The sequence below is a fragment of the Fusarium poae genome, chromosome 1 (genome assembly GCF_019609905.1).
Source record: "Fusarium poae strain DAOMC 252244 chromosome 1, whole genome shotgun sequence".
Lineage (NCBI taxonomy): Eukaryota > Fungi > Ascomycota > Sordariomycetes > Hypocreales > Nectriaceae > Fusarium > Fusarium poae.
The window spans coordinates 4478480-4499851 of record NC_058399.1 but is presented as its reverse complement, the minus strand read 5'-3'; the positions used below and the strand labels follow the sequence as shown (position 1 = coordinate 4499851).

At 48.9% G+C, this 21372-nt stretch overlaps 5 protein-coding genes across 5 annotated transcripts; 3 read left to right on the top strand and 2 right to left on the bottom strand.

The window, feature by feature from the left end:
* Positions 1-785: 785 nt before the first annotated feature.
* On the bottom strand, positions 786-2152 carry FPOAC1_001451 (uncharacterized protein; the record flags this gene model as incomplete). The annotated part of the gene is made up of 2 exons (XM_044846055.1): positions 786-830; positions 881-2152. 2 exons carry the CDS (start codon positions 2150-2152, stop codon positions 786-788), a joined length of 1317 nt encoding a protein of 438 aa, XP_044711971.1.
* An 8236-nt stretch (positions 2153-10388) lies between these two features.
* On the top strand, positions 10389-12233 carry FPOAC1_001450 (uncharacterized protein; the record flags this gene model as incomplete). Its single annotated transcript, XM_044846054.1, has 1 exon — positions 10389-12233. One exon carries the CDS (start codon positions 10389-10391, stop codon positions 12231-12233), a length of 1845 nt encoding a protein of 614 aa, XP_044711970.1.
* Positions 12234-13421: 1188 nt separating this feature from the next.
* On the top strand, positions 13422-15087 carry FPOAC1_001449 (uncharacterized protein; the record flags this gene model as incomplete). Its single annotated transcript, XM_044846053.1, has 3 exons — positions 13422-13464; positions 13548-13657; positions 13726-15087. 3 exons carry the CDS (start codon positions 13422-13424, stop codon positions 15085-15087), a joined length of 1515 nt encoding a protein of 504 aa, XP_044711969.1.
* Positions 15088-15612: 525 nt separating this feature from the next.
* On the top strand, positions 15613-17086 carry FPOAC1_001448 (uncharacterized protein; the record flags this gene model as incomplete). The annotated part of the gene is made up of 3 exons (XM_044846052.1): positions 15613-15964; positions 16019-16630; positions 16680-17086. 3 exons carry the CDS (start codon positions 15613-15615, stop codon positions 17084-17086), a joined length of 1371 nt encoding a protein of 456 aa, XP_044711968.1.
* Positions 17087-17524: 438 nt separating this feature from the next.
* Positions 17525-21313, bottom strand: FPOAC1_001447 (uncharacterized protein; the record flags this gene model as incomplete). The annotated part of the gene is made up of 3 exons (XM_044846051.1): positions 17525-19683; positions 19734-20250; positions 20336-21313. The coding sequence occupies 3 exons, from the start codon at positions 21311-21313 to the stop codon at positions 17525-17527; spliced, it is 3654 nt and encodes a 1217-aa protein (XP_044711967.1).
* Between the last annotated feature and the right edge of the window lie 59 nt (positions 21314-21372).

Genomic DNA, 21372 nt, shown 5'->3' with positions numbered 1-21372 from the left:
TGTATGCTGTACTTGCAGCACGGCAGAGCCGGCTAAAACAAGCTATCGGCTGTGGCGTCTGGGGAATGGCACACATAAATGAACGACAAAGCCTATCCTGGCCGGCGACAACCACATGTATCAAGTGTAACTCAGTTCATCCATGGACATAATCCGTAAAGGCAAAAGAAGATTTCAATTACCCCAATCAGAAAGACACTATACACTATCCAATCAAAAGACATTACATAGACAAAGCTAAACTTTAAGAGCGGCATATATTCCGGGACCCAACGGCGTCAACCACTTGATATCGTCGATGCTCCGAGAGATTCCCCCACCGCCCTCTCTTCGGGGTATAAAACGCCGCGCGGGCTCCTCCCAATGCAGCAGTTGATCGCATTCGCCGGCTATACTCGTTCGTCGCCATACAATGATTCAAGGCATAGTCGGTTCGTGGCAAGTGCACTTATACAAGACACAATCTAAAATGCAATGTATAAGTACGTGCTGACATATGAAATAAATTGCAAAAACAAGCACGGCTGGCAAAAGGCCCGACATCAAAGAGATCACCGAGATCGGTCATCAAATTAATCATCGGCCCTTTTCGTTATCCAGACAGTACTCAAAATATTTTAACCAGCTCAAAAGGGGGGAGCCTCGCTCATGCGGGCGGCCGGATGCTCCGCTACTCGGGCTCGTCCGTGACCTGCAGCCGAAAGGCCCTGAGCTCTGCCACCCAGAATATTGACAAAGAAGTTCCAAAACGCACATCCTACTCGGCAAGTAAGAATTATTTTTGTTTAGAAGTATCGGATAACAGCCTTGCCACCCTTGGGCATGGTGGTCTAAAAATCAGTTAGTATATACCTAGTTTCACATTGAGAGTGTGACTTACAGTGCAGCCAGATCCGCCCTCGCTCCACTTTCCGTTGACGTAAGAGCACTTGGAGTTGACATCTCCCTTGATCTCAATGTTGAAATCAAGCAGGGCAGTGCTAGTGGGTAGGTTCTGGAAGATAGAGATGTAGGTGTTACCATCGGCAGCTTGACCGACACCGAGGACAACAGGGGACCAGTTGCCAGCGTCCTTGCCCTTAGGGCTGTCCCAAACACAAGCATCCTCGATGCTGTAACCCTTCTTGTTGACGTAGTACTGAGCAGATGTGCCGGAGCCATCCCAGACATAGTACTTCTCCTGGTCGGGGTTACAGATGTTGACGGAGCCACCAGCGCTGGCAAGAGCGGGGATAACCATGTTCTCAGTTCCGGGGTAATCAGTTCGGCAAGTGACGACGTCCTCGTCGAGGTCGTTCTGGATGGTAACACCACCGACACCAGCATCGCAAAGGGTGTCGAAGTCCTCCCGGGTCAGCTCGAGCTTGCCGTTCTCGTTGCAGTAAAGACCACCAACAGACTCCTTATCGGCACCCTGAGCGGAGGGCCATTGGGTCTTCTGGTAACCGGCGGGGCATGCGTAAGAGCACATAGCTCCGGGAGTGCAGCCCTCGCCCTTGATAGCGGTGGCAATCTTGAAAATGCTGGTGGATGAGAGGGTAAAGTCAGGAACGTATTGGATACCAGACCAGCCACCGAGCTCGAGCCAGTCAAGGGCAACAGCGCCGTACTCGGAGGGAAAGGTGTCGCAGTCGACCTCGCCGCTCTTGAACTTCTTGTCGACGCCGGAGCCAGTGCCGGTGAAACCAGAGGTGGAGCCACCAGTCTTGGGCTTGTCAGCCTTGGGCTTGGTGGGCTTGACGACAGCGGGAGCAGAGTAGGCAGGCTCAGCAGCGGCGGTAGAAGCTTCAACAGTCTTGGATTCGTAGAATTGGGCGCCGACCTCCTTCTTGGGCTGGGTAGCCTGCTCAGGTTGAGCAGCGGGGGTCTGGGGAGCAACAGGAGCGTCGTAGGTAGGGTTAGACTCGCCAACAATGACGAGGTTACCTCCGTTTAGACCGGCCTTGGCGGCGTTGATGTCGATTTCCTTGCCAGCAAGCTCGTAAACAGTCTCAGTGGCACCGACAACGTACTCGGTGATAACATCGGGGCTGCGCTTCTCGACCTTGGATCCAGCGTGACGACGAGCGTGCATGTGCTGATGGTTGTGGTGCTGGGCGGTGGCGCCGGCGGCAAGCGTGGCCGCAAGGGTGTAAGTGATGATGTTCTTCATGATAACGGTATATGGCGTTGTGATGCAACTATAATATCTAGGATCTTGATTAGCTTTCAAAGATTCAACAATGGGTATGTAAATTCCAATGCGTCGTGCAGTTCCCATAGCCAGATTGAAACAAATGCGCCCTATTTTGACTGCCAAGCGGACCAGGAGACCGTTGTTGATTTGGTTTGCTTTTGATTCTTTGGGTATCTGTGCCCCTTCTCTGATCAACCTTTGTTGATGGCCAGCCGTATTCTGTCAAGTTGGTTGCTTTTCTGACTTTTGTTCACCGACATTTCTAGCATCCTAGGTGGCTCTCATGTTCGGGTTCGTTCATTCTTTTTCACGTTTTGTGCTTATTCTCGTCTCCATCTTTCCGGTATCACGTTCCTTGTTCGACGGCGGTTGCCCATGGGAACTTGACAACTCCTTCTGGTTTGAAGAAGATAAACACTAACCTTTTCCTGAAGAATGACTTGAAAGCAAGATCAAATCCGTCAAATAAAGTGAGCGACTGCTGTAAAAGCGAACGTGGTGAGGCAAAAAGGCCAGAAACACAAAAACAATTGTATAAATGAGTGTGGAAGAGAGTGAGTAAAGATGAAACTCTCAGTTGGCAAGTAAAGAGCGCACGAGGAAATCAAAAGGAACAATGCGCCTGGGGTCAACGGAGACGAAAGGGGATAAGAATGAACAGAGACCCAGAGTCTTGACGGGGGACCAGGGACTGGGGGAGAAGGGGGCAGACTAAGGTAAGGTAAGGAGCAGGGGGTGATTAAGTCCAAGAGAAACTAAAGCAAGGATCCAGAAGAGATTGCCATCCATAAACCCGAAAAAGCCAGGTCATGTCGGGACGTCCATTGTCATGAATGCGCACCGGTCAAGCATTAAGGCCTGGGATGCAAACAGACCCTCTGAGGCATTGAGAAGTAAGACATGATACCAAGTGTGAATACCAGAAAGAGTAGCATGTTCCTCAATTAGGCTAGCATCAGTTCCAGCGTCTGTACGGATACGTTGAATCATGGTTTTCTTGGCTCAGTCAAGGGAGTTTCTATTTAGAGAGTTGTCCAAGCAGTGGAGGGCAACCGTCTTCCATGTCCAGGGGAGGCCTATGAATATCCAGGGGAAATAGGTCGTAAAGACGGCAGACCAACGACAATTCAGGGGTAGGTAACTGACGAGATTGATGCGAGGCTACTGTTATGGAAATTCATACTAGGCCAGCTATTGGTGCTAGTGACCGCTAAATTTATGACAGGGAGATTACTTGTTCAGCACTTGCTATGATTGGATGAGATGACTTGACCAAGGTCCATCTCTGTACCTACCCCTTCGCTAAACAACATGAACATTCGGATGTTCCTTCCTGGGCAGATTTCGGTTGGACAATGCTTCCATCTCAATTTCAGGAACCAGGCGTACCTAGTCAAACACACCTGCCAAAACAAGTCACCTAGGCCACCCTTCCTGCCAAAAGATCGCACATAACCTTAAAAAAGACAAAGGAAGGAAGGATCAATGCATTCATTTGATTCCTTGTCGCTTACACCTAGAAACCTGCCTTGGTTAGTACGGGAAATACTCCAGAAATGGGATCGATGTAGGTAGGTAGCTGTTTCTCAAAGTACGTACATATTTCACTCTCGCTTTCTTGCATCTGAGACGATATCAAGATCTTCCGAGACAATTGTACCTCTCGCTTTCTTGCATCTGAGACGATATCAAGATCTTCCGAGACAATTGTACCTCTCGGTGATAACCAGTCTCTTTTTTGGTTCCTTGGCCCGTCGCTGGTTGCATACGCCTTACGTACCACTCATGGCTGAGCACATATTGAAGGCTTTGTTTGTTTGTGTGTGGATGTGAATGCATTGTCATTTGCATCACCTCATTTGCCTGGCCTCGTTGTCGTCCAGTCGTCGTCATGCCATAAATTGCGATGAGCAGATCCCCGTCTTTCAAACTCTTTTAGATCACCTAGGTTCTAGCTTTGGACATGACTAGATTAGCTCCTTGCTAGAAGGGATCTATTACCAATATGGCTTGCGACGACGACGACGACGACGACGACACAGCCTATACCGCTACTCTAATCTCCATCACAGTAACCGGCCCTTTGAACAAATAAAATCACACGATACGGCGCTTCGTACAACAGTGGGGATTACCACGCATCAGGCACAGGCCCCCTTTTCCACTGTCTAAGCGCGGATTGTCAGATGCTTGGCTTTCAGCCAGTTTAAAACTGGTGCGTCTTGGCCAGTAGCTTATGCTCAGTCGGTTGTCTTTCATGTGTGTGTGTGTGTGTGTGTGTGTGTGTGTGCGTACCATCCGATCGAGCGCCGGTTAGATCTGATCTGCCGTACATCACTGGCGAAATGAAAACCCGTAGCTATCGACAGTTCTTAAGAAGAGTCACATCAATCATTAGTCCAAGTTCATGTTGCTTACGAATTTCATTTCATCACAGACACAGACTCTGGAGACAACTATCGCAGGGAAGAACATCCATCAGGTACTGGGCTGTGATATTGATACAAGCCAACCTTAGCAAGGTGCGGAGATTCGACTTGCGCCAATTCTGCCTATTATACAGAGTATATAGAGCAGTTACATTATATTTCATTATTCAGGGGAACTCACATTAGCGAAAACCCCCAGCTGCATTTGTTTCCGGATATTAGCTCGCTACAGAGTACAGAATACTGATTTACAGTACACAGCACAGCTGCGCTACCTTGTTGTGGTTAGCTCTAATGGACAGAGTTCTTCTGTCCGGTCGTTAGCCGTTTCAAGGTCGAAAAGAAAAGAAAAGCCAATTATAGTGGCGAATTGTACCGACGGAGTCATCTCGATTGATAGCCGCCAACAATAAGCATGATCTTCGCTTTAGTATGATCTACGGATGCCCACCTCCTATTACCGTTGATAATACCTGCTTCCATTGTCCCAATTGGCAAATGTTTAATGAGGCTCGATGATAAGCTCAAACATCTAAATATGGTTTTGATTCAGATTCATATCCGTGATAGTCTCATGACGCGTACTCGCTCGCCCACGATCAACCGCATTCCCGGCTTCAGATCAGAAGCTTCTATTCTGCCTCCACTCCAGACATAACATCAACGCCGGCCGACACTGCCGTTTCTTGCTCATGATTCCTCCTTACGTGGAATTATTTGCTTGTTTTTGTTTTTTGCTTCTTTGTCCTTCACGTCAGTGGTACCATCTTTTGACAGTCGCTCGAGCCTCGGCCAGGCGGCTACAGCGCTATAGACAGACACGATTCTTTGTTCAACAATTAGCAAACACAACAAGTTCCTCATCTGCGGTTCTCCTTTCTCTTCTCTTCTCTCCACTTTTCTTATGTACTCCCCTTATATTAACTAAATCAGATTTCAATTTTATCATGCCACGATCCGTTAGGTTGATATTTCCGACTCGGTAGCACACGCCGGTTCTTTTGAATATGTTATCCGTGGTTGGTTTGACCGCCGCCACGTTGTTTCGTTTTATCGCAGTAGTTGTTACTGTTAGTAGGAAATTGATCCTATGCTGCGTGGACTACTATGTAAGAATACAAGACCATGTATATGATGAGACTTTCAATCATTTCATGGAGAAATGAGATGCTCTAGAACAGTATACTTTCGGTAGAAAAACAGAATACAAGACCATAGCGTACACGAAAATAGCCATGTGATGCTATCAATCGCTTCATTTCCCATGTTCTGTTCAACATGAATGGCATAACCGGACTATACGCCTATTAATATTCACATATTAGGACCATCCATTGATGGATTGACCAGTATTGTTCGACGGACACAATGTTGGCAATCTGGGGGGCACAAAGCGTGTCCGGCGTCGTTTTTGGTGTTGCAAGTTTACACTCATCTAAAGGGTCCATTCCTGCTACGGAATATTACTCTAATGTAGAGTGATGGTCGAGATGGAGAAATAGTCTAGTCATACGACGAGTCCCCTATCTGGGGATGTTTTTTAGCCCTTCCTTTTATGAACATAGCGGGACAAAGAAGGGTGGTCTTGTCGATTTGTTTATTACACATCGTAATATTTCTTGTTCGCCTTACAGCAGTGCTGACAGTGATCTAGCTACTGTGCACACAACAGTCGGTCCTGTATGTTTTCTGACGATCGAATTGGCAGAGATAAATCATGATCGTTTCAAACCCCACGTATTTATTTAATAAGTTTGCAGTACGTGAAGAATATGTTGTTTAACTGTTGGACCACATGAGTTTACTTTCGGGATGGCATCAAATATATCTACCCTATACACGCAGGAACTGCGTGACAAAATGTTAGCAATCCGATCCGGACATATTCAACTCTGAAGCGAACACAAACAATTTGAATATCCTAGTTACTCTGAATGTTTCTGATCGCCCAATAACAGGTACAAGGCTTGTCAGCAATCGCCAACCGAATGGAGATGCGAAACATTCAACGAATTATCTCAGTAAACTGACAATACAAGCTCTCATTAGATAGACAAAACTACTGTAATAAACTGGCGAACAGCCACAAAGACGTTGATTTGAATCAGAGGAAACAATGTGATACGTCTAGCTAGTTGGTGGATGGCACAATGGTGTTTCAACTAAGATGACCTCTAGTAACTGCCGACTAGGACAACGGCTCTGCATAAGAAGAAGAAAGGGAGAAGGAGAAGAACAATGTAAGCCATCTAGACTGGACCACATCACGGGCTGGAAATGACAGCAAATGAATGATACCAACTATGTAGATAATACATAAACTACTAAGTTAGACATGTTCTTTGTTTATAGTAGTACATGACAGCTGTGAACGCGTTGGCTCATTACCCTGTAGCTACTATAAAAAACGCCACGGCAATTTGTAAAACTTGATAGGCTGATCTTGATGTCTTTAACAGCTGAAATAAAGAGGACAATCCAATAAATCCTCGCCTTGCTTACACAGGTGATGCGATGCGCTCAATGCAAATAGTATGACAAGGCTGGCTGATGTGGGCATACATATTCCCCTCTCCTTGTAAAAGGAAAAGAAAAAGGTCTCAAAGACAACAATGAAAGCAAACTGGCGTGCAGATCCAATGTAGGCAGGCAGATCGGTAGAGGCCCAGACCAAAGTGCCGGGCCTGTACAGAGTAGCTGTATACAACTGAAAATAAATGAGATCAACGAATGTAGGCCACTCATTCCTCACTCCCGCTAACAAGCATGAGGCAAGACAAACAAACATTGACGAGATTATCGGCCAACGAGTTTGATATTCAAATTGCAAATTGTGGGAGAGAAGATGAGGAAGAAGCTCCAGGAGCGTCGGGCGAATCCAGTCAATTCCGGTGAACCGAACCTACCTAAGCTCAATGTCTCACAGCCACAGCAACAAGTGGGCGGGATTGTTGTGATCACTGTGACGTTGACGGTGAAAATGGCGCTAAAGCCTCGAGAATTGGGGAAATGCTGGTAAGATCAGCGCATAATCTGAAGTCGTTCCGAGGCATATTGGACTTGGCCATGGATATTGACTGACTTGTTGCTCGATATGAGGCGGCTTGTTACGATATAATCGCGATGATGATGATGATGATGATGATGATGAGAAGAAGAAGAAGAAGAAGAAGAAGAAGAAGGGGACAGAGTCTATGATTCGATCGAGAACCTGATACATGAGCCCTCTGTATAGGAGTGGCGTACAACGTGGCGTATCTCGATCCGACAAAAAGCTTTGATACAGACTTCCAAGTTTTGTCATTCATCAGCCTCTTGAACACGAGCTGTAAAGGTCGTCTGGGAGAACAGAAAAGGTAAGTGACGACGGAAGTGGCGGAGCAGGGGGCACGGCCTAGGTAGCTGCTAGGATCAGCCACACCATTATTCAATAAACAAACCAACCAGTGATAGAAACTCCTGGTCTTTCACCCACACCCTAGACACCTGAGCCAAGCATCACCGGGGTGCCACAAAGTTAATGGGTCGTCCGTCGAGTTCATGGATCTGAGGCCCCATTTCTAATGATTGAGTGCACCGCCACCTCTCGACTCACCTGAGGGAAGTTAAACCAGGATTGGTTCAGCTGTGTTGCCCCTGGTCCTGAAAAGGTCTCGAAGAAGAACTGCGAGCCGTGGCTTAGGATACCAAGTAGTCGCTACGTAGTTGTACGAATGTAGAGAATGTGGATGAGCCTTCAGCTGGGGTGTATCAATAGACTGGAATAACCGTAATGGTTCGTCTGGCTCACTCATGTTAGCTTCAGAAAGTCCGAGAAAATAGTTGAACTAATTAATGGCTGTTGATATGAGAACTGAGTACTAGCTTTACTGTGTAATTTCGAGCCATGGTGCTCATGTCTTCCCACTGGCGAACAATCGAATGTTATTATGGGTGTTGGGCAAGCCTTTACATAACATCCTACAGTAATACACATTTCTTGTTTTTGTTCCCATTCTCTGCTTCTACCGTTCAGGTTCACTCGATCCGCCTCTCAATCTACGATAGAGCAGTGACATGCTGCCTCGTCGTGGAACCTGTTTAGGTACCTTGTCATTCTACAGGACCCTAAGGTAGTCAGCGGGTCATCCGAGGGTTAGATATGTACTCTTCAACAAAGTACCGGCATGCCCATGTCGACCTGTGAAGAGACTAGAACAGAAGCACCCGTCGTCATTTCCACCATGGCGGGAGAGGAGGAGGGCCTCAGGGCCTGTATTAACTCCTTGACCCTCCTCCCGTTTCCCGTCCATCCCTTGCGGAGACATTTAATGATGCTCCCCCAGTCTGCCCTATGAAAACGACATTTCACAACCCAGCTTCGACGAAGCCAGTCAGACAAGCAAGAATTATTGACCGTGGGAGCGCAAAGGGCTCGCCGTTTGAGACATCTCCGACGATGGACAGCGAAACAAGCTGTTGATAAACCAAAGACAAAGCTCCCTTGGCTGGCTGACCATTTCAATGTTTCCCAGGCTGCAGGGAACAACGGTACCTGACGTCAAAGTACCTTGAAACAAAAATCAGTCATTTCCAGTTAGACCTCTCCAGCACGTTTCTAGCCCGTCACTTCATACCAGAAACGTAATCGCATCTCTCCACTTCTGTCCGTTTTTGCCCTCGCTGCTTCTTTCTTTGGGCTGTGAACCTGTGGTGGTTTTCTCTTCCGTTCCCAACCAGGCATGCACTTTTCACTGCCTCTTAATATCAATGGCTGTCGCGTCACTAATGTATTTTGCTTGTTTCTCGGAACGGAATCATGGTCATAAATCCGTGCCATGTATGTAGACGTCTGTTTCGTTATTTTTAACAATATACAGGTATTCATGAGGTTAGGTACCTAGGTTTCAGGTTGCTGGTTTACTTTCGTAAAATGCCTGCTGGTAACTCTTATTTCAATCAATCTTGAGCTGGCAGCTTTGATGAACAAGTACCTAGGTATCTACTACGTACCTGCTCTGTACATACCTCCTAATATACCAGTAGCTCCTTGATAGGTGGCAGGGTGTTACCTACTTGCCTACCAGGTTTCTGGCACGATCCCACCTGAGAGACAGTGGAGGACAGGCCTTGTTAGGAGGAACCAGCCCGCAGCTGTCAACAATCCACTGACACACGCCCACTCACACTTCCGCTACTGCTCTTTCCCTCTTACGTACCCCACTCGCTCATACTCTTTACGCAGCGAGCCAATCATGTACTGCCATCACCCACTTGCCCACTTTCAGAGGCCCTCACTATCGCCCATCGCTCATCTTCGCCTCGCATCTCTCTCATCGGTCGCCTTGTTCACTTAACTCCCTCTACGTCTACGTCTGTCTACCTTGCACCAACTCTCCTCCGGTACTACATCGTCATTACCGTCGACCATCCTCACGGTTCAATTTACCGTATACTTTTCCCTTTCAAATTAACTTAAACTGTTACTTCTGCACGCTACAGCCGGTTTGTCGAGCCTCAATTCTGTCTCCTGCATTCCTCGCCTAAGCCACCCACTGCCCACTGCGTAAACCCGTCCAGCCCACCCAGTGCTTGCTTTGCTGCCTCACTCGCCTCTCTGACCTTTCAACCCGGGGGAAAAAAATATCAGCTCTCGCCACGTTCTCCAGCCACACATTAATCTATCACGCCCCGATATGTGCCTTTGACCCAAGGCTGTTGCGACGACGAAACCTCGAAATTGATCGCATGTTGGATCCAGTTCACTTTTGAATTTTCCAATTACCTGGCTCACAGTTGCCTCTATGGCATCGGACGCCTCCGCCTTTACCGCGATCGATCCCCCGCCCTCAACGCGCACAGAGGCGACCCCTCCTGCTATCATCCCTTCAGACGACGCAGCTATCAGGCTACTCAAGCGGCCTCGCTCACCGTCTCCTTCATCGCCGCGCTCGCTCGCCGCGCAGTCCCAGGGTCTGTTGGGTCTTGGGTCACCTGCCAAGTCTGCCCGCCTGGCTCTCGCGTCCAGTCTTTCCCCAACGCCTTTGACTGCAGCGGCTGCCCTTGAGGACGAGCGCCGACGACGCGAAGCCAACGAAAACGACGACGGGACACGAGGCCCAGCGCCCACAAGCGACAACCCTGGCCACAGGGTTTTAACTTCACTCATGTCTGGAGGTGTTCAGGCTATGAGCCGCCCTGTTGACGCGCCTCAGCTGGCGACAACTGCAGCTATGGACCCATCTCCAAAAGCATCGAATCCCGTGTCGCTGGCGCAAACCGCCACAAGTCAGGTTGAAGAGCATGGAGCGACGAGTCCACAAAGTACAAACAGCCTGGTCGGTGTGCCTGTCACAGAGAGCCCGACCCCAATGGACGTGGACGCGACCAAAGTTGATCCGCACCAACAACAACATCAACAATCATCGCAACAAGTAGTCGGACAGGAAGAGAGACATCAGCCTGGATCACTATCATACCCCGGCTCTCTTCAGGCTACTGGCAATCTGGCAGAAACTCCGACTAGAGGCATGAGCTTCCCAATGCCCACACCTGGTCAGACGTCTCCTACTTCATCAGGTTCCAAGAAGCACAAATGCCCCTACTGCAACACCGAGTTTACGCGCCATCACAATCTTAAGAGCCATTTGTTGACACACAGCCAAGAAAAACCTTATGTTTGCACCGAATGCCAAATGCGCTTCCGCCGTCTTCATGACTTGAAGCGGCACGGTAAATTACACACTGGCGAGAAGCCTCATGTCTGCCCTAAGTGCGATCGGAAGTTTGCTCGGGGCGATGCTCTTGCTCGTCATTCTAAAGGGGCTGGTGGCTGTGCTGGACGGCGATCCAGCATGGGTAGCTTTATCGACGATAATGATTTGGAGAACAGTATCGCCGAAGCTGACGACTCAGCTATGTCTGGACTCGCATATGATAATGCTGAAGAAGAAGAGCTGAGGCGTCAAAGCCTGCCGAGCATCACGGCCCAGCATGTTGCTGGAGCGCAAGCTGATGGCTATGGCGCACATGCTCGAACTTATCCACCTCCGGGCCCCCGACCTGGAACTGGGGGTCTGTATCCCCCTAATGTCAACCAAAACCAGACGAACTCCAACTCGTCGCAGCCTGTCACCAACAATATTGCTGGGCACAATGCCAACGCTGGGATCTCGTCAGTTGCGGCGGCAAATGCGAACATGTATTCCCAGACTGGTATAACCGAGAGTCCCAAACCTTTGAGCCCTGGAGTACAGGGACATGAAGTAAACAACTTGGCTCGTCAACGCTCACCCAGCCTAACCCAGCAGCTGCAACAAGCACAGTTTGGACGTCGGGCATCGGACCTACAATCACCACACAATTCTCAATCTCGGCCGAAGCTTCCTGGACTCTCGCACCCCGAATTCGCTGCTCCTAGTTCGACTGGGTTCTCTCACACGCGGAGCGGGAGCGGCGCACAGTCTACTAATGATAGCGGAAACATGTTTGCTCAAAGTGATCCTAGTGTGTGGGCATATGTTCAGACGTTGGAAGAGAAGATTAAGGCGCTCACAGACAAGGTTTCGACTCTAGACCATGTGGTTGCAGACCTGAAACAACAGATTGAAACGCGCGACGCAGCGGCAGCGGCTGTCGCCAAGGTTTAGGGGAGCAAGCGCCATTGCATCTAGTCGTTGCAAAGCAAAGTATACTGAGACGACCTTCACATTATTTTTTTGCCTTGGGAAGTGTTTGGCACGGTGCTCAAAGAGGCGTTTATGGGACATGGGAGCATGCTTTCTTTCTTTTTTTCCTCCGTTATTGTCTGTCTCTGTGGATGGTAGGGACCTCCACGCCAAAAGAAAGGGTACGGGATTGTTATGACCGGCTTGTGGACCTTTTTCACACTCTTCTTCCGTGTATCATATTTTATTGCCTGCCTGTTGAGATAGCGTGCCCCTTGGCAGCTGGAACCGTTCGTCTACCAATATAGGTGGGAAGAGTTGTGCAAAGTGTAGACCTTTGTATATAGATAATCTATCTGGTTTAAGGCCACGGAACCGTGCAAAGTGCACACTGCAAGTTGCTGAATAGAATATGTAGTAGATTGGGTTGATTACCTGTGTTGTTATTTGACGTGTTCGGTATTGCTTTTGAAGAAGTGAGTCTGGTTTCCTACGCTACCTAGGTAGGTACCTACCTACCCGTCGATGCCGAGGCTCAACTGGAATTTGGAGTTTCAGCCATTAAGACTACCAGACGGTACGGGCTAAAGCCGTATGTACTGTTTGTAACAAGAGTGGGTATACACTGTGTAAGAGACAGGCTACCAGTAACTACCTATGCAAGCGGAGCTCTCGTTTTGTCCGAGTGAGCGAACCTGCTTAGGTACTGGGCCCCCCTGACCAGTTTCTACCTACCTACCTACCTACCTAATAATGGAAGATGGAAGCTTCTGATTTCACGTGTCAAACCACCAAGATACCTACTGTAATGACACTGCCTATGATACGACGTCATCATTGATAGCTTAGCTTTTGCATAACACAACGCGAAAGCGGCTCAGGTCCACCAAAGACGAGAACATGGCGTTTAAAGTCTGTGTCATTGTCGCCGATTCAAGACTCTTCTTCTGATTTTGCCTTTTCCTCGTCTCGTCATTCCCTTTCATTATATCAGTCTGTGACGTGGCTCTGTGTATGGGCAACCACTTTTCACCTAACCTTCAACATATACCTTCTCTGACTTCCTTTTCTTCTCGACACCTCCATATCGCGGTATTTCTTTAACCCTACGGATAGACGCTGTGCTGTAACAGGGAAGCTAACCACACCGGTTACTGTACGTTGCGCAACATGTCGAACCCCCTTGTCGATGGTGGTATTCCCACCCTGAATGGTAAGTCTGGTTCATTGTATCGGCCGACAGTGGCGCGAATGCAGTGCCTGAAGCTTCGACAATTGTATGCTAATGATCCAAAGGCGTGCACCCGTCTGAGTCAAATGAAAAGGTGACGACAATTCCCAACCCGGAAAACGACCAGGCGGCTGCTTCGGAGCAATCGCAATTGCAGGATCTAGTTAACGGGGACGTACGTATCAAGCATTGCCAGCTAGGTACCTATTAACTAGATCATACAAACTGACAATTCGGTTGCAGAATAGCCAGGGGCGGCCTCAAATGCCAGACCGTGATTTTGATTCCAGCATCTCTACCAGCAATGCCGACTTTGATGATCTGATGGTCTCTAATGGTAAACCCAATGGAGTCCACGACGGACATGCCAATGGTTCGGCAAAAAGCTATGCCGCAGTTGCTGCTAAAGGAGAACAAAACGGTGGCAAAAACCAAGATGCAGACGATCTTGATAAAAGTTACGCCGATGTTGTTGCAAACCGAGACGCGAAAGACAGCAGAGGAATCGATGATTGGACTTACCCCAAGCTGCCCATTACCGCCCAACCCAAGGACCTCAAAACTGCGAGCTGGCGCGCTGGAGGAATCCGCTTCGCGCCTCTACGAGTGCCCATGAGGCGACGATCACAGACAGCAGCAGTCTTGTTTCATTGCATGTCCATTGCCACATTTGTCTCGGCTTTTTGGTTAATTTGCGCCAACCCACTTGCCTGGCCTATTATCATCCCTTACCTAATTCATCTTGCTCTATCAACTGCTGGTACTAATGGAAACTTGACATACCGCTCAGAATGGGTTCGAAACCTAAAGGTGTGGAAGCTTTTTGCTGGATATTTCCCCATGAAGCTGCACAAAACGCACGACCTACCTACCGATAGGAAGTACATTTTCGGATACCATCCCCATGGTATTATTTCCCATGGTGCCTTTGCCGCTTTCGGTACTAATGCCCTTGGGTTCCGTGAGCTCTTTCCTGGCATCACAAACACGTTACTAACTCTCGACTCCAACTTCCGCCTCCCCTTCTATCGCGACTATATCATGCTTCTTGGTCTGCAGTCAGTCTCGAAGGAGTCGATCTGGAATCTCCTTTCCAAGGGTGGACCTAAGAACGATGGCCGAGGCCGTGCTGTTACCATCGTTGTTGGAGGTGCCCGCGAGTCGCTCGAAGCTCAACCAGGCAGCCTTCGTTTGATCCTCAAAAGCCGTAAGGGATTTGTCAAGATGGCTCTTCGGGCCGGGGCCGACCTCGTTCCTGTTATCGGGTTTGGCGAGAACGACCTTTACGACCAATTGAGCCCGAAGACGCACCCAATCGTTCACCGGATCCAAATGATCCTTCTCAAGGTCTTCAAGTTTACTGTTCCTGCTCTCCATGGTCGTGGTGTGCTGAATTACGATGTTGGTCTTATGCCATACCGCCGGCCAGTCAACATCGTGATGGGTCGACCCATCCAGGTTGACAAGGCTCATGGACCTCAGCCAGCTCAGAAGGATATCGACGAGCTGCACGAACGTTATGTCCAAGAGGTTGAGAAGTTGTGGGAAACATATAAGGATCAGTTTTCAGCTGAGCGTAAGACTGAAATGGAGATTATTGCCTAATTTTACTATGTACTCATTGGAAAAATTCTGGATTGGTTTTATCTATGTAGGCAGGTTATGGTTTCAGCTGTGGGTAACGAACAGCAAGAAACGGGACACTTACTTACAGCTGAGCAGATTGGCTTCGTGCATCAGCTTTCTAATCTCATTTGTCTCTGGGCTAGATGTGTGTTTATTATCAGCCCAAGCTAATAGTGACACTGTGATTTGTATTATTTGATACCTATATTTTACCACCGGTGCACCCTATTTCTAAACTATATCCACTTAGATTAGGATGTAGGTACCTACGCACCACAATGAAGTGCTTACTGACATGCCCACTCTGGTAGGCACAATCCTTGTTGAAGTCGTAGCAGGAGATTCATTCATTACACGTGACCTCGCGCGCCAATTTCAGGGAGAACGCGTCAATCGCGTCACACAGTAGAAGGTGATTTCCTACAATCTTCTATCCAAGCCAACAGATATCTCTTCTCAAGACAACACTCGTACGGGTTTCTCACCAAAGAGATTGAATTAACGATGCCCCGTACTTCCCTGCGTAATAAGCAGGCAGTCAATTACAACGAAGATCACAACGACGATAAGATGCCCCAAACGAAAGTCGCGGCCAGGGCTATTGCGACTGCCAGCAAGATTATTGAGAAAGCCAATGGAGTAGCCTCAAAAGCGGTCCCCGCAAAGACTATCACGAAGCGGAAGGCTGAGCCTGAAGCCGAGCTCGAGAACACAGCTCAAGCTTCAGCAGTGAAGGCGGCCAAGAAACGCAAAACCAAGGCTAAAGATGAAGATGCGACACCCCTGGCAGACCGAACTGCTATATCCACGCTCAAGCCTGCTATGCATATCGGTGCTCACGTTAGTGCTGCAGGAGGTACATACGACTGATCTCTGTATCCCATACCCTTCACTGACATTTATTCTTCAGGAGTTCAGAACTCTGTCACGAATGCCATCCACATTGGCGCAAACGCTTTCGCTCTCTTTCTGAAATCGCAGCGAAAATGGGCAAACCCACCTCTCGACCCCAAAGCAAAGAACCAGTTCATCTCGCTGTGTAAAGACCACAGCTACAGCGCGAGTGAGCACGCTCTCCCTCACGGCTCATACCTAGTCAACTTGGCGCAAGCGGACGATGATAAGGCGGATCAAGCTTATACGTCCTTTGTCGATGATCTTCAGCGCTGTGAGCAGTTAGGCATTCGTCTGTACAACTTCCATCCAGGTTCGACAGGAGGCGATGCAAGGCCTGCAGCCATCGGACGAATCGCGGCACAGCTCAATAAATCTCACAAGGCAACCAAGACGGTAGTCACGGTTCTTGAGAATATGGCTGGTAGTGGCAATGTCATTGGTTCAACGTGGGAGGATCTCAGGGATATCATTGAGCTGGTTGAAGATAAGTCAAGAGTGGGCGTCTGCATTGACACATGCCACGCATTCGCTGCAGGGCATGATCTGAGAACACCAGAAGCGTTCAAGAAAACTTTTGATTCCTTCAACGAGATCGTTGGCCACAAGTACCTCAAAGCTTTTCATCGTAAGTCCTTATTCCTTGATCTATTGAACTACAAACTGACAAACTCTAGTCAACGATAGCAAAGCCCCATTCAACTCCAACAGAGATCTCCACGCCAACATTGGCACGGGTTTCCTTGGGCTCCGTGCTTTCCACAGCATCATGAACCACGCACCTTTCGCCGGCATGCCCATGGTTCTCGAAACGCCCATCGACCGTCCCGGCTCCGATGGAAAGTCCGTTGAGGACAAGAAGGTTTGGGCTGATGAGATTAAGCTTCTAGAACGTCTTGTTGGCATGGATGCCGAGAGCGACGAGTTCAAGGATCTCGAGAAAGAGTTGCAATCTAAAGGTGAATCAGAGCGCAACAAGATACAAGATCAGGTCGATCGTAAGATGGCCAAGGATTCCAAGAAGGGGACGAAGAAAGGTGGCAGGAAGAAGAAGAAGGACGAGTCGGATGATGAGAGCGAGTAGAGGTTAAACTCAGGCATAGTGAGGATCGTGTTTCATATTATTATAGGATAGTCAACGTAATAGTTGGTTTGTGGTCGTACAGTAAAATGTATTATAGTCGTCCCTTGAAACCACCACTCGGTAAAGTGACCTGGATCAAATGTCTAGGAATCATCATTGGACTCACCCGAGCTTCCCTTGGTTCAAATACGGCCAAATGTCACTTGAACCTACGGTTTGTGATTGATATGTTACATGGTTTATATTGATATAAACTATGATTATAAGGCTCATCCGGATCTAAAGTCCTCTTCATCAAAGGGGTATTGCTCATCATGCATCTCTTAAAACAAAGGAAGTTCAAAATACGCAGACCATGCGCCAAGATAACCAACGCCTCCCTCTACTGATATTCAACGCCAGATCACGAAACGACGGCAGACAATCAAGCCGCTACCCTCACTTGCGATTCTTGCCAAAGGCAGCCTCAAGCTTACCCATAGTGCTCTTGAGGCCAACACCCTTCTCGCAGTTGGCTCCTAGCCACATCTCCATCCTTTCTCGAACACTCCTCATGGACTTCAGCACAGGCATCTTGCCGCCCTCCTCCCCGCCCGCTGCTGCCGCCGCTACTGGATTGAGCAGAACCTCGAAGCAATCTGACCAAAGATCAGTCTGCCAATAGCGTTTGAGGCTCTCACGGATCTTGTAGCGTCGAGATTTGCCAAGTCCGCCTTGATCGCAACGCATAGTTTCGATGTATTTGCCAAAGAGAAGTGTGTGGATTGTACCCGCCAGACCATGATAGTCAATCTGCCATGTCCAGGGTCGACCCTCTCGCATTTCGGCGCAGTCTTGTGCGCTAGTCTTCCAGTCTGCGATGAACTCAACCTCAGGGACAAAAGCACGCATGTCAATACCGCGGCCGAAATCAATGAGCACAACGCCACGAGACGACCACCCACCGCTTCCGTCGGCCTTCCACTGACTTGTCAGAGACCCATCGTCCTTCAGTGCATCCAAGCGGAGGAGACAATTGTCAGCCTTGAGATCTCCATGCAAAACACTCTTGGAGTGTAGAGATTCGACAGTCCGTAGAAGCTCGATGGTGAAGAACATGGCCAGCTGCTCGTCCATAACTGCAGATTGCTCAGCTCGGAAGAAGTTGACAACATCTAGGAGAGTGCCATGAGGATGATAGGGCAGGAAAAGGAATGCTTCATCTTGGTAGAGGTGCATTTCGTGCGCATGAGATAAAGAAGCAGAAGCACGATGCTGGGGACCCAAGCGAGTATGAGCCAGGCGCATCATGTGGAACTCCCACGGTGTAGGGGGGTTCTCCATCTTGAGAGCCTCAATCTCACTTCGATGATTGGTAGCGAAAGCGTCTTTGCCCATCATAGGGATAGCGTTCTCATCATGTTCATCGGCGTCCGGAGCGGAGTTCTCAACAAGGTAGACAGGGGCGAAAGCTCCAGCCCCCAACTCCTTTTTGATCGTGTAAGTAGACTGGGTATCAGGGAACTCGATCATTAGAGGGGCGGCGATAGGCCCCATTTTATCGCCTGTCTTGTTGGCCTTGGACAGAGCCTTGGCGAATCTGCGGATCTCGCCTCCTCTTTCGTATTTCTCACTTCGATGATCGTAAAACCCAGAGTATGAGCTCAATGGGGGCAGCATCTTGGCAATGATCTCCGAGCGAACCGCCTCATCCACGGGGTTGCACTGCGGTTCCCTAATGATAGGTCCCTTAGGTGTGAGAAACTTGGAAGGGATTGACTTTCCCAGAGGACCAGCAGACTTTGGGGCCAAAGGTGCGGATATCTTGGGCGCCGCGATGGCACCGTTGATTATCTCTCGAATAGGACTGCTGAGAGGTTCCAAATCCGAGTTCTCCTCATCCTCTTCGTCGATAGTCATGGAACTTTCTCTCTTACAAGGGGTCTTGTACTGGTGGCGTTCCATTGTCACATCCAGGGACACTTCCGTCCTTTCCGTGATAGGGGTCATAAAGGGTAGTCGATTATTAGCCACCTCGGCCGGATCCCTATATGGTCTCGTGGGAGGTTCATAATCTTCAGGGGGGATTGGGACGAATGTTGTTCGAGGCTGAGAAGGAAAGTCCTCCGAAACAGGCGTTTCGACATCTCCCTCATCTTCATTTTGTTCATCTCCATTCTGTGATTGGTCATACATGTCGTCAAGAGCTTCAGTTGAGTCCTGTTCACGTTCTGCCGCAGTGATGTCGACTAGACCAGATGCCTGGGTATCTCCGTCCTCGTTTTCTTCAACATCAAGGCTGGGAATGTGTTTTTGGGTTGTAAAGTCTGACCATTCGCTGAGGCTTTTCGCATCTTCATCGTTATCGTCGTCACCAGCATCACTGGGTTCAATCTGCCTTGTGGTTTCAGTGCTCTCCGCATCACTCGTGTAGTTGTCATCACTCTCGTAGTCGTCTTCACAGGCGCTCTCTTCCTCCTGACCAGCAGGCTTCAGAGGTGCGTTGAAGATATCGTAGATATCGTCAGTGGCAGCTTTGGTATGGAGTGTCATTGTGGGCTCAGAGGTGTTCTTCTTCTTAAGCTTCGGCCTGGACGGTGAATCGAGCTTTGCCTTGACTATTGAATTGTTAGGCTATCTCATGACGTGGTTGTATGGGCTGACTTACTGATTTGAGTTTCGTTAACTTCCATCATCTTTTTCTTCTTACTACCCCGTGGTGCTCGAGGTTGATCAATGGCCCTGCCGTTCTCGTCATATTGTACATTATCTCTATGGATTGGTAGCTTAGCGGACGAGTCCTGATGGATAACGAGTTTATCCACATGGTCCGGGCGAATCATTAACTTGTCACTAGAGTCTTTGTGGACAGGATTCTTGTCGACAGCATCTTGGTGAATCATCAGCTTTTCTCCCATACCGTTGCTGATTTCTTCAATTTCAAGAGGCACAGGAGATTGAGGGACGATGTTTTGGTCAAACTCCTCATCCTCCCAGGAATGGTCAAGCCAGCCTCGGTTGGCAGCAATGATCTCCTCGAAGCTGAGTTCGGTGCCAATCTCTTCAGGGGTTGGATAAATAGCTGCAAGGTCAACAAAAACACGCTCCTTCTTCCCGGTTTGTGGATGAAGGGAGATTTGATGCTTTGACGGAACAACAACGATATTCTGTATTTGCGAAAGAGACTATTCAACCATAACCAACCATGACCATAATTAGTCCTATGACCATCAACATGTGGACGAGTCAGGGGAAAGAAGATCAACTTACCGCATCCCTGAACACTGACATCTTGGGGGCTGCACTCTTCTTCCCACCAGCGTGTAGCGTCTCTCCAGCCCAAGGTCTAGCCTCTATAGTGTTCTCTTTCTTTCGATCCGCTAGTGAACCAATGCTATCCCAACCTTTTGATCCAGCGCCCATCGATGACATGGCAGAGGGTTGAGCATCGGCGTCAGAGAAGATCGCCATTTTGGCCTTCGAAGGCTTTGCTGCCCCACCACTTGTTGCCCGTTGTGCTTGAGGGTCTGCCTCGCGAGCAGCAGCAAAAGGGTCAACTTTGGAAGCAAGTGCTGGCCGCATGGCAGGCAGTGCTGGAGATGAGGGCTCGTTCAAAAGATCTGGCTGCTGCGCAACACGTTCCTCGAATTCTTTGAATTTGCGCATGAGGCGTGGCACAGGTCGAGCCTCACGCTCGATGCCCAACTTATAGACCTCCTCGGCTTGTGCCCATCGGCCGGCACCCTCGAGCCAAGCAGCATACTCCTCGTAGAAAAGAGCAAGCGACTCTCCTATTCCATGACGGGACAGGAACATATATGTCTCGCGCGGGGTTTCAGAGAAGAAGTGGATGTAGTGAACCCAGAGTTTAAGATATCGAGGATCGTTTTTGTATTGTGCAGAGCCGATGAAAGTCTTTGTTGCGCGCTCAAGCAGAGTATGAAGTTGTGACTCTGGTGTTGCTTGTGCTGAGGGGTAGGCGTCTAATGTCCACCGCACATAACGTTCGAAGATGTCGAGGGGATCATCTGACTCGGCAATATTCTCAACTTCCTGTTCAAATTCGGCGCGAATACAGTCGTTGACATTGCGTGTGTCCGAAGGGGTAGGCGTCGATTGCTTGTGAAGTGGTGATGGTGAGTAAAGCTGGGCGAGTTTCTTTGCTGAACGACCGCCTGGCAAGGACTGGATATTTTCTTTCTGGCCTTCAATCAAGTCGAAGTCGACGAGGTCTCCTGAGCCTGACATGATGAGTTAGTATCTCCTCAAAAGAGGTGTTCGTTTGCGTCAAACACTCTTGAAATCGG